General features: G+C 38.1%; 3 protein-coding genes across 3 annotated transcripts; 1 reads left to right on the top strand and 2 right to left on the bottom strand.

The window, feature by feature from the left end:
* Positions 1 to 3247: 3247 nt before the first annotated feature.
* Positions 3248 to 4357, bottom strand: HO133_001735 (uncharacterized protein; the record flags this gene model as incomplete). Its single annotated transcript, XM_037292663.1, has 1 exon — positions 3248 to 4357. One exon carries the CDS (start codon positions 4355 to 4357, stop codon positions 3248 to 3250), a length of 1110 nt encoding a protein of 369 aa, XP_037151202.1.
* Positions 4358 to 5888: 1531 nt separating this feature from the next.
* HO133_001734 (uncharacterized protein) lies at positions 5889 to 7855 on the top strand (the record flags this gene model as incomplete). The annotated part of the gene is made up of 3 exons (XM_037292662.1): positions 5889 to 6414; positions 6550 to 7545; positions 7695 to 7855. 3 exons carry the CDS (start codon positions 5889 to 5891, stop codon positions 7853 to 7855), a joined length of 1683 nt encoding a protein of 560 aa, XP_037151201.1.
* Positions 7856 to 8617: 762 nt separating this feature from the next.
* Positions 8618 to 10834, bottom strand: HO133_001733 (uncharacterized protein; the record flags this gene model as incomplete). The annotated part of the gene is made up of 2 exons (XM_037292661.1): positions 8618 to 10580; positions 10659 to 10834. The coding sequence occupies 2 exons, from the start codon at positions 10832 to 10834 to the stop codon at positions 8618 to 8620; spliced, it is 2139 nt and encodes a 712-aa protein (XP_037151200.1).
* Positions 10835 to 12910: the final 2076 nt, after the last annotated feature.

Raw genomic sequence — 12910 nt, 5'->3', positions numbered from 1 at the left:
ACTCTTAAATTAAATCGAGTTATAATCTTTAATTCTTAAATTAATATTAAATAAGTTTCTTCTTAAAATGCTATATTTATAGAATTATTATAAAATATTAAATAATAATAATAAGATCGAATAATAACGTAATATAGCTTTAAAAATTCTTTACGAATAAAATAATAAGAATAATATACTCGATAGACTTTATATAAAATAATTATTAAATAGTAAGAATCTAAGTAATCGATTTTTAAATATAAAAAAATAAGACTTTAGAGAGCTTTCTAAAGACTTTAAATAAATTTAAATTATTTAAAAATATAATATTCGAGCTATTAATAGTCTATTAATATTATAAACTAAGTATCTTCTATTATTTAAAATAGATATATATAAGTCTTCTATAAGTCTTTCTATAAGCTTTTCTATAAGTCTTTCTATAAATCTTTCTATAAGTCTTTCTATAAGTCTTCTTATAAATTTTTTTAATCTAAAATAGATATATAGATATAAGCCTCTCTATACTAATTAGTTTATTAAATAGATAATTTAGAAGACTAAAAAAAGGATTTATTAATTTATAATTCTATATAGCGAGTAAATTATATTTCTTCTTATTATAACTTCTTTAAAGACTTTAAAGAAATTATTTAAAGAGATATATCTAAATCTCGTAATTAATAAGTATAATTAAGCTTTTATAATTTATAAATTTAGCGAAGAGTCTTATAAAAAGAAGCTTATTATTTTATTAATTATATTATATTATAATCTTATTAATTTTACTCTTAATCGATATATTAATAAAAAGATTTATTTTTATTAAGAAGTATATAAGAATAAGTAGCGATTAAGTTCTATAGAGAAATAAGCTTTAAATTTATAAATTCTATAAATAGTAGAGTAAGATTAATTTTTAAAAGTTATCTCTATTTAATATATAGCTAGAGAAATATTAATAGTAAAGAAAGATTATAAAAAGCTAGATATAAATTAAATAATTAACTTTTTAAAATATTATTTAGAGTTATAAAGTTAATATAATTAGTTATTAAATAAAAAATAATCTATAATTTATAATCTAATAAAATTATTATAATAGTTTTAACTTATAAAGTTAATAATTTAGAAATATAATATTTAGAAGAAAGATATATATAATATAAATAAGAAAGAAACTATTCTTAATTCTATTATTAGAATAAAAGTTATTATCTTTAAATATAATATATAAATATATAAAATTTAGAATAGAAGTAGAGAATAGATAATTCTTATTAAATATATATTAATTAATAGAAGACTTCTTATATTAATTATTATTTTTAAAAATAAGCGTTATATAAAAACTTAATATAATATTATAAAGAATATAATTATATAAATTAAAATAAGTAAAATTAGTTAGATAAATAATATATTAAATCTAAATTAAATTATTAAGTAAGTTATTCTCTTATATAAATTTAGTAAAAGAAGTATTTCTTAAAAAAGTATTTAATTTACTTCTTATAAAAGCTTTAAATTATAAATTTAATAGATAATTAGAGAATAATATCGCCTTCTTATATATAACGAATATATATTATATATTAATATTAAAGTTATAGAGTTTTATACTAGTAATAATATTATTCTCTTATATCTATCTATCTATATTATATATATTTTTTAACTATTTAATATCGAATTTTTCTTATCTTTAATAATTATATATTATAAATATCTAGAGAAAAATATAAAATATAAAGATAACTACTTAATAAATAAAGTGGATTTTATTTAAATAATTTAAATAGTAAAAAAGAATATTATAATAAAATAGAATATTAAATATATATAGTAAAAGAGTAATCTATTTTTAATTTAACTTTAACTTATTTTTAATAAATATAAATTTAAAATATTAGAATTATTATCGAGTTTATTATTAAATATATTTATAAATATTATATTTAATAATAACTTAGTTTTTATATTTTATATATTAATAAATATAAAGTAAGTTAATTAGCTACTTTAATAAATAAAAATTAAAAATTATAATATTATAATATTAGAAAAGCTTAATAAAGTAGCTAGCTTAGCTCTCGCTATTAATATCTTATTTAAAATTATTAATAATAATTTTATTAAGATAAATAAATAGAAAAAGAATAAAATTAAGTATAAATAAGTATACTAAAATAAAATATAAATTATAAATTTTAATATTATCTAATAGTAAAAGAATAACTTCGCTATAAAGTAATTTAAATAAGAATTTTAAAAATATTATTATATTAAACTAGCTATTTTTAAAGATATAAAGAGAGATAGAAGTTTAATTAAAAAAAAAACTACTACACCTCCCACGCTAGGCCTATTAAGACTACTATTCTTCGCTATACCGAAGGCTCTCTCGCAGGCTCCCCCATAAACTCCCCCGCAGACTTCCCCGCAGGCTTTCCTATAGACTTCACCGTAGTAATAATAGCAAGGTGAAAAAGATAAAAGCGGTAATAGAGATGAAAGCGATAAATAAGATAGATAAGATAAACGAGATAAATAAGATAGAAGAGATAAGATAGTAGAAGAAGAGGTAGTAGAAGAAGAGATAGGAGAAGAAGAGATACAATTTTCACGAAGTGGTAGATCGATAAGGCCTAAAAAATAATAAATTAGTTCTTCAATATAGAAGCCTTGATAGCAAGGAAGAACCAGAATTTTTCATCTTTATTATACGGTGTTGCTATACAATTTTGGTGAGAAGTAGGCATTTGAGTGTTGGACCGGATTTATCGGTTTTAAAAATTTCGCATTTCCTAGTATTTCGCGTTTCCTCATGAAACTAACTAACCCTACTACGGCAACGTTTGGGAGGCTGCCCTGTAGTGGGGAAGGTGGAAGCCTAGCACTATGTCCTGGAAGCGCATAGATTGAACTTTAAGGACCCGTATCAAGCCTGATATTAATGGGCACCAGACTGAGCTCACTTAAGTGCATTGTCCAGGCAACCCTTCAAGCCGGGCGTTATCTGAGGTCTTGGCATATGGGCCCGGTGTACAGGACTTTACGTGCATACATCAAATTGGGTGCATCTCGAACCTACAAGTCCATAAACCACCTCACAACATATATATTTCGAGCTCTTAACCCTATGGAAACACGGGCTCAGCTCCAGCGATTACCTTTCTGGTACAAGCCTCGTAATCTGTCTCGAACCTTCAAGAGACTTTTCTTTACAATGCCATTCACCCCAAAGCAAAATCTCTAATTACGCTCACATGATCCCACTATTGACCTCCACCGGTTGCTCAGTAATGATCAACGGTCCTGCCTTGACGGAATCGATCGTTGGTGCACCAGGCTTGTCTGAAATGACTGCAAGAAACAAGCCCCTAGCTTCGAATTCAGGGGGTATAATTGACGCGTTGGTCTTTGTGTCAAATGGCTCCGTAATACTAAGCAGCCCATGGAAATAGACGGCGTAGTAAGTCTTGCCGGCTTCGAAAGATGGCTGATTGGTTGGATCAGAAAAGGCAAACGTGAGCGGAGACCCGGGCAGCAGCGTCGTCGATTTCTCTTTATAGCTCAACGATGGTAGCTTCTGGCTTGGGACCGGGTAATCTGGGTTGCCCGCTGGGCAGGAGCCTGGCACGATGAACACTTTGGTTGTGTCGAGGATTTCATTGGCGTAAGGGAAGACTGTGTCGGCGGGGCCAGCGAAGGGAGACTGCTGCCAGATGTCGATGAGGCCCCAGGCTTCGTGTCGTGATTCTGTCTCGGCAATAGCGACCAAGGCTGCCTTGGACGAGTTTAGCTGTGCTTGGAGAATGAGGCCTGTCAGGAAGGACATGCTCGAAATCTCAACGACGGTGTGGGCAGCAAGATAGGCGACAGGGCTGGTGATTCCATATTGATATTTGCAGGGTGCGGGCTTAGTGGAGGCATTGGAGATTTGCTCCTCAAAGATACGGGCATGGCCCGCTTCATTGTCGCGAATTTCGATAATTCTCTGATAGGTATGTGGCGGGTAGCCGGCTTCTTCGAAAACGGATTGATTGAAGGTCTCTACACCGAATTGATAAAAGGAATAGATGGCCCATTCTGCACCGAGGAGATTCTGAAAGAGAAGGTCATCGACCCCTGCAGTACCATTGCTTGTGGGGAAGACTGGCTGCGAGTAATTGCCAGGAAAGGGACGTGAGGTGCTATTGTTACTGGTGTAATATGATGATTTGGCGGGGATTGGACCAAAAGTGGGATCGTCCAGGATTTGGCTAGAACCTGAGGTAGAGGGGGATGGTAAGGCCATTGGCGCAGGTGCGGCGTGCAACTCGACGGCAAGCATCAAGACGGCGGCGAGAAGGCTGGCGGAAGCTGAACGCATTTCGACGACAATGTATGCTGATGATTGTTTGCAAAATTAAGATGAAGTGTCAAGGATTGTTTAAGAGAAGTGGAAAAGGTTGGCAGTATTCAGCAGTTATACTCAATCCTATGGTCTCCTGGCCAAGAATACGTACCGAAAATCATTGGTACCAGGGAAGCCAGGATGGAAACATACCAGGGTAGTATCTTTCGGAAGCGTCATATAAAAGAGTGTCAGAATTATGTGCATGATCTCGGGCCGGGATGCTATCGATGATGACGTCCCCTATCGGGGCTGTAGTCTCCAATCGGGATGAAAAGCGGCGTGGAAAGAGATGTGCACGGTCGGGACCATGGTCTTGGAAGGAACAGGGTAGAGTATCCGTCGTACACGAGGGCGAGGTGGGGGTCCTCCGAGCGGCCAAAAGGGGGGCGCGCGAAGGGCGGTGTCACGAAGTGGGAGTATTAGTTGCGTCGAGGTAAGGCAGGGAAGGGGCGGGGCGAAGGGCAAGCATGCATGTACATTGTACATACATACACCGACGGCGTGGATCGACTGAGAAGGGAATCATGGCGGGTCAGCTAACCTGTGTTGTCTTGCGCTCCCAACAAATTTCTTCAGCTAAAGTAGGTACATGTAATTATCTTGTTTGCGTGCAGTGAGGTAGTTTGATTAGTGAAGAGACCAAAGATGAAAATGGGTTGGCGCGCAATCCTCCCATGCATTCACTCGTACTCTTGCAGTTGGTTAAGGTAAGGTAATTACCGGAAATGAGATGGGCTTGCATTAGCGATGGCCTGTAGCTTGGGGTACAGAAGCAAGATGACGACGGCAAATGATGATGATTGATGAATGATGAATGATTCATAATCATATTATTTACATGTACAATAAATAACAAATAACATGGCCCTAGAGGTACCTAAGTACCTAAGTACCGATACTTACCTTAGTGTAAGCCAAGAAATAATGGAATGCAGGGAATATTGTAATGGCTAATGGAGCTAAGGTAATTGATTTCAGCCGAGCTGCCGATGCCGAGTTGTATGCTAGTTCCTGCAAGGCATCGGTCTGCCACGAACCTGCATCTGACTCCCAAGGGCGGCACGCCAGTTTGCGTGGTGGGAAAGGTTAAATCCAAACTTGTGCATTCTCTTCGTTTTGCCCACCCTTTTACCCCGCGGCTAACTCCAAGGGTCCGAAGCACGAACTTGATCGCGCTAGCAAAATGTCACCGAGAGTCTAGAAACAATGACCAACACTGGGAAGATGTGCATTGTGCATTGTGCATTGTGCAATACAACGCTGTTCAAATGAGCGCACAACTAGTCAGATGGAACATGAAGACCATTCGTCAAGACTGCCGATCCTTGTGGGAAAAGTGCCAGGAAAGTGCTGGCTCCCGCTTGGGATATTCCTTGCTCAGTGGAAAGGGTCTAGTGGATTGCGAGCTCCAAAATCAAAAATGCTGGTTGATCCATCTGCTCCTTTGGGAAGACTGCATGCTGATATGCACCCGCATCGAGCGTGGCCAGGCCTCCTCTGAGAGATGTTCCTGAGCCTGGAGACACGCATCTCGCGTGGCTATCGTGTCCATTTGGAGCAGTCAGTCCCAACAATATCCTTCCTTGCTACCACTGTGAATTCCAATATGCCTGTCTTCTCGCTTTTGACTTCCCTTCTGGGTGTCGTTGCTCTCATTCTTTACAAACTTCTCTCCTCCATACGTGAGAAAAGACGACAACATGCGGAAAGTGTACGTCGGGGTTGTGGGCCTTGTCCCATGCTTCCGAAGAAAGACATACTCGGCATCACGAGATTTCGAGAGAGTATTCGAGCAACTCGCGCTGAGCGTGGCCCCAAATACATCGTCGAGTCACTGGACGCAAAGGGAAAGCATGTCCACACAGCCCAGGTCCGTGTTTTGGATTATGACTTAAATGTGACCCGCGACCCAGAAAATGCCAAGGCCTGCTTCTCCTCGCAATCCCATGATTTCGATATTGGCCTTCACAGGACTCAAAGCTGGAAACCGCTGCTCGGTACAGGCATCTTCACATCGCAGGGCGAGGCTTGTACGTCTATTGCCTAGTGATTCTCCAATTGCAGGTCATGTTATTTCAGCACCAGCCGCTTTCCACTGAAAAATCTGCCTCATAATTCAAGTTTCTGTTTTGCATATAGTAGTGCTGACGACGAAATGTGCGTAGGGAAACACTCTCGAGCTCTGGTGCGGCCACAGTTCTCCAAGGAGCAGACATCCGATTTGGATCTCGCGGGGAGGCATACGCAAGAACTTCTGGACAAAGTCGTGCCCGGAGTCGACGGTTGGACGGATAGTATTGACCTTCAGCCTCTCTTCTACAACTTCGCACTCGACACCGTCACAGAGTTTCTTTATGGATACTCCGTACACGCCCAAAACCACGATGCCCATGCGACACTTCCCACTATCTCTGGAATGGACGAACCCAATCTTCTAGAACTTGGTGCAAATTTTGATCAAGGGAAGCGCTGGATCGAGGAAAGAGGGGCCTTCTACAAATGGTATTGGCTCATGTTTAGCAAGGACTTCGATCACCGTTGTCGCGAAATCCACAAGTTGGTCGACTGGTTTGTGCAAACACGCCTGCAAGGCGGAGAAAAAGGAAGAGATTCCGAAGTGGAGGACGGTAAAAAGAGATTTATCCTTCTCAATGAACTGGCCAAAGAGACACAAAACCCCCTTGAACTCCGCAATGAAAGCCTCTCTCTGCTCTTTGCGGGTCGTGACACTGCTGGCGCATTGCTCGGCTGGGTCTTCTACTTCCTTGCCCGCCACGAGCGCGTCTTTAGAAAACTTCGCTCGATCGTCCTCGATACCTTTGGTTCTTCAATTACCGGCGAGATCAACTTTGCTCAACTCAAAGCGTGTCAGTACATGCTCCACATGATCAATGAGTGCTTCCGCGTCGCTGCAGTGATTCCTCTCAATGAGCGAGTCGCTGTGCGCGATACAACTTTGCCGCGAGGAGGGGGCCCTGATGGCTCTCAACCTATCTTCATTCCCAAAGGCAGACAAATCCTCATTGCCACATATGCTATGCAGCATCGTGCTGACATCTGGGGTGAAGATGTGGAAGAATTCAAGCCTGAAAGGTGGGAGCGTAGGAAGGTGGGGTGGGAATTCATTCCATTTGGTGCAGGCCCGCGGAGTTGTCTCGGCCGTGAGTTCATTTCTCCTAACCCCAAGCACCGAAATAGTTGAATTGCGTGTCTCCTAGAGACTCGTAAATCTCTATCCCTTTCATGCAACAATTTCTTTGCAGTTTATGTTGACCTCGCTCAATGGCTGACGTCTAACGGGCGGTCATAGAACAATTCTCATTGACTGAGACGAGTTATGTTGTGGTGAGATTCTTGCAGAGGTTTGATCGCATCGAGAACATGGAGGAACCCGGGCCAATTCGTTTGCATCACGCTATCGAGAACAGGAGCGGGTCTGGTGTGCAAGTCAGACTCCATGCTGCGAATTAATAAGCCGGCTCCAGAAGATGAGCTTGGAGGAGCAATTGGGGTTGGCGAGTTGGCAACATGAACAGTGTCTGTAATAGTAGATTACTCTAGCTATTATTGTCTTTCCAAGCTTAACAGACGTTGCCCTCATCGAGACTGCACTTTGACCTCACCAATCTGACAGTGTAATTGACCTTCCGAAAACGAGATAAAAGGCCCATACATCGTACATTGTAATTTAGGCAGCCGAGTTTCAAAACACGAACGTGGACCGTGGAGCATACATCGTCTCTAACGGCTACGCATACCTAATCCTAGGACTGTAGGCCTGACACTGGCTAAAGGGAAATTCGTGGGACACCTTATACGCTGATAGTGCTAGTGTGTACCTCATTGAAAGTCGTACTTTCGGGCTAAGTGTTTAGATAAAACAACGTTGGAACAATATGTCCAGCACCTGGTATGAAACGAAAGGGTGATGGTGGATGTGCATGAAGCCGCAATCTGTCCGAGAACCATCATGTCCGACGTCCTCCAGACTCTGCCGTCGAGGTTTTCGGGTTGGACCAGGGACAAGGCACGATGCCTTGCCAAAATGGTATACATCTTGCAAAACATTTATGCTACACCGTCTAGTTGTGAGGCTGCCACAGATCCGCCATTGATCCGATTCATTCGATGCTTGGCGATTCCTACGGTAGAGTCTCTCGGAAGTTGGGCGCTGATTTCGCTGAACAGCCTCGAAGTTGCTTTAGCCTCGATCGTGATGTTCGTCCTCATCTTTCAACATGTCGCAGCTGCTGCTTGCAATCGACGTATCTTTCGTTTGGGTTCCTGCTTTCCTTGTCTGAGTTCCAACTTCTTGTGAGCACGGCGAATTGCAGCACTTTCCACGTTCTTTCCTTCCGATGCGGCAGATTCTGGACCTGCCGCAGATCCTAATTCGGATTTTTGAGGTGCAGACGATGCTTGCTGCTTCACGTCCGAGGATTTGGATGCAGAGCCTGCCGAAGAACTCGTCGTTGGAGGCTTTTGCTCAATCCTTTGAGGCGCAAGGTCCTCATTGGGCTTGATGTCTGTCCTTTTTGGCGTTGCCTTTGTCGGCTGCCTCGCCTTTGCCGTACCAGGCGTTGCTTTAGATACAGGATTAGCCTTCAGTCTTTTGAGGGGGATCTTATTCCGTGGCTGCAGCTTCTTGTTTGGAGCGCCGTTGGCCGAGAAATTTTGAAGAGCAGGACCTTTCGCTTGAGTCTTCTGAGGAACGGCCAAAGCTGTTGTAGTGGTGTCAGTATTTGACTTGGAGTTTTCCGTCGTAATCAATTCTACGCTGGCCGCTTGGTCAAGACCTTTGGCAGGAAAATCCTCCAACGGGACTCCATTTAGTGTGACAGGTTTAGGAGCGGATGCCGTTTTCGGTGACGCTTTAGTCTTAACACCAGGCTTCTTCGCCTTTGCCGCCTTTGTACCAGCTGTTTTACCAATGCCTTGAGTGGGAAAGTCTTTCTGGGGAACTCCATTCAAAGTTACCACGCCGTGAGCCAAGGCTGCATTCCTGAGCTTACTGCCCTTGCCGTTGTCCTGATCTTGCAATGCTTTTGCTGCTGCGGCTTTCAATTGCCTCTGATCAGGGATTTTGATCTGACCCTTTTGATAGGCATCTATCTGCTTAATCACAGTCTTTTGATCGATGGACTTTATCTTGTTCAAGATCTCTGTAGGAAGAGCACCATAGAACATGTACAAGACAAGAGCAAATAAGCCAATCGGTGCGAAAACCTGCAGAAACTCGTACCAATACTTTGGCTTGATCTCCGCTTCGATGTGACCAGCACCACGAATGGTCTCCCCTTTTGAGTTCTTACTGGTACCTTGGTCGGCTGGGAATCGTCCGGTGCGAAGGTAGTCTTCGATGAACTTGTCCTTCTCAATCCAGCGACTTCTGAGCCATAGCTCGAATGTCTTGGGGTCGTCGAGGGGTATGGACGAAACTCGGAAGCGACGCCAGTACATATTGACCGAATTTGGGGGGCGGCCGCCGAAATACGAGGCTCCCACAGTGAAGATGTCTTGAGCGAATTCTCCTCGAGGTACCCCCTCATAGGCGATCGTGCAATCGTAGACGTAGTCCACAGTCTTCCTGAGCTCTTGTAGTATGAATTGTAGTCCAGTACTCCGCGGCAATAGCATGTGCCGCATATCGTCTATACCATTCTTCACTGCCCATTTCTTGCTAGCTTCTCTGGTGCTATCAGCCAGGTTGGTGCCTTCCGGGAACATCATTAGCCACATTGGATCTTTGGGATTGTTGAACTTCTGCAGATGAGCAGCCATGCGAGGCTTATCCTGCTCCCACTTTCGCTTGAGGAAGATGAATTGGGCGAACTGCATTCCCCAGCCAATAACAGGTATGCGTTTTAGGGACTCTTTGAGGACAACGTAGATTCGACCGTGCATGCCGGCTGCATAGCCAATCCACCACAGATATAACCAGTCGGTATATATCTGATGATTTGCAATGAGAATCATTCGTTGCGGAAAATCGCACAACAGAGACCCATCTACACTCTGTAATAATTGTCCCCGCATGGTACTGTCCCCACTCACCCTCACCACTGTAGGCGCCCACCACTGGGTCATCGTCATTGTCAAAAGGCCCCACGACTGTTTTGTAAATGCTATCCACGCATTATACCAATCTTCATTGACGAGATACAAGGGAGCGCCAAGGAATTGTGATGCATTAATTCTACAGGATGATCAGCGAACCGTAATGCGGGAAGAATCAAGATTAGTTGAGCAAAGAGGATTCTAGCAGGAGACTCACGCCATGCACCCCGAGACGAAATACCCAGCGAGAGTTAATGCTCTGGAAGCCTGCGATTGCTTGAGCTCGCCATTAGGGGGTTGTGGCGGCTTGGACGACTTGGTCGATATACCATAACCGAAATCTTGCTTAATGTTGATACCAGCGAAAGATCTGAAGTCGTTTGGGGCGCTCATCGTTCCTGTTTATTTACTTGAGTGAAAAGGTGGAGGGAAATAGGCAAGATCTCAATGACCAAGGTTGTGCAAGTTGGTTTTGATTTTAACTTAGTCGCGTGCCGGATTTAAGACGTCATTGACGCTATTTCCACGAGGCCTACGCGTTACGGCGAACGAAGGCTAACAGTACGAAACCAAACTATCAATTATTTTTGTTTCTTTCGCTCTTTACAATTTCTAGTTTTCATAGCTTCTAATCTTCATACGAATTGTTCATATTTTAAAGTCCTCGCTAGAATTTATTATAGAATATTCTTCTTAAGATGTTTGATTAAGGTATTCTCTTCGACGTACTCGTTTTCATCTTTATTACACGTTACCTCTATTTGCACGCTCTTAAATTCGATAAATTCGATATAGATAGTTACTACTACTATAGCTATTACTATTACTTATTTAAATAAACTACTATTATATTTTACTATAAAAGCTATTATAATATAATAGAAATAACTAAGAAATTTATACTTTAAACTTAATTTTTTATTAAATAATATATATTATCGATTTATATTATTATATAAATTAAAGATAATATAATCTATAAATAAATAAAATAATAGTTATTAAGATTTAGAAATAATATAAAGTTTATTTTTATAAATAATATAAAATTATATTAAAATTAATTAAAAATCGTTATATTAATTCTATTTAAAGCTAAAATATTACTATTACGAAATTAATATTATTTAATATTATTTAAATATATAATATAATTATATATACTCTTAATCTTATTAAATTAAGATTAATTTAAGAGTATTAATTTAATATTATTATAAAAGCTAAAAAAAGTATAAAATTTAATAAAATTTAATAAGCTATTAATTTAGATTATTAATAATAATCTTAATAAGAGAAAGTAATAAAAAAAAGATAATTTAATATAGATAAGTATATTAAGATAAAAGATAAATATTATATCTAAATCTATTTAAAGATAATTAGATATTATAAAAAGAATTAAAAGTCTTAATAAAATAGATATTTATATTTTCTATATTAAATTATTAAAAGTATTACTTATAATTATAATTATAATAGCGAGATAGCTTAAAGTATACTTAAATATAATAAGATAAAGAGATAGAAAAAAGATAGAAAAGATTAAAGTAATAAAAGAAATAAGAGAGTTAAAAGAAATAATAGAAGATAAAAATAGAAATAAGAATAGATAATTTAAATCTAGAAAATAGTAATTTGAATATTTTCTTATAGAGTCTTAATAGAAATAAAAGATTACTATTATTATATTAACTTATTATATAGAGTTAGTAAATAATAGACATTTTAATATTACGTTAAATTTATCGAATCTTAGAGCGTGCAAATAAGAGTAATATGCAAATAAGAGCGGAAACGAGTACTCTTTTACGTATTCTTCAAAGCACTCTTTTAGATACTTTTCGAAGCACTCTTTAAGGTTATTCTCCGAGATAGTCTTCGAGGTACTCTTTAAGAAATACTCTTTAAAGTACTCTCCGAGGTACTCTTCGAGATACTCTTTAAGAGATATTCTTCGAGAAATACTTTTTAAGAGATATTTATTAGAGTACTTTATAGAGTATTTTAGATGAAAAGTTTAATTAGAAGTATTATAAAGAATATTATAAAGAATATTACGAAGAGTATCGCGAAGAATATCGCGAAGACTATCGCGAGAAGTATTATAAGAAGAGTATTCTAAAGTATATCGCGAGAAATAATATAAGAAGAGTATCTTAAAGATTAAAGAGAGTCTCTTAAAGAGAGTCTTTTTAAGATTATCTCTTAATAATTATAAAAAGATCTATTTATTTAATAAGAATAATTTAATTATTTAGAAATTATAATAAGATCGCTATTACGCGTATAGTTTTTATTTAATAAACGTATAACTCTAATTTAATAAACGTATAGTCTTCTATTTATTAGATATATAACTTCTTTAATTAAATTAATAATCGCGTATAAGCTAGTAAATATTAATTAAAAGAAGTAAAAAAATTATAAATAGTTAAAGTAAAGTTAAATATCTCTATAATAAATTAA

The sequence above is a fragment of the Letharia lupina genome, assembly GCF_014066315.1.
Source record: "Letharia lupina isolate WasteWater1 chromosome Unknown contig_13, whole genome shotgun sequence".
NCBI lineage: Eukaryota > Fungi > Ascomycota > Lecanoromycetes > Lecanorales > Parmeliaceae > Letharia > Letharia lupina.
This window is presented reverse-complemented; position numbering and strand designations above follow the sequence as displayed.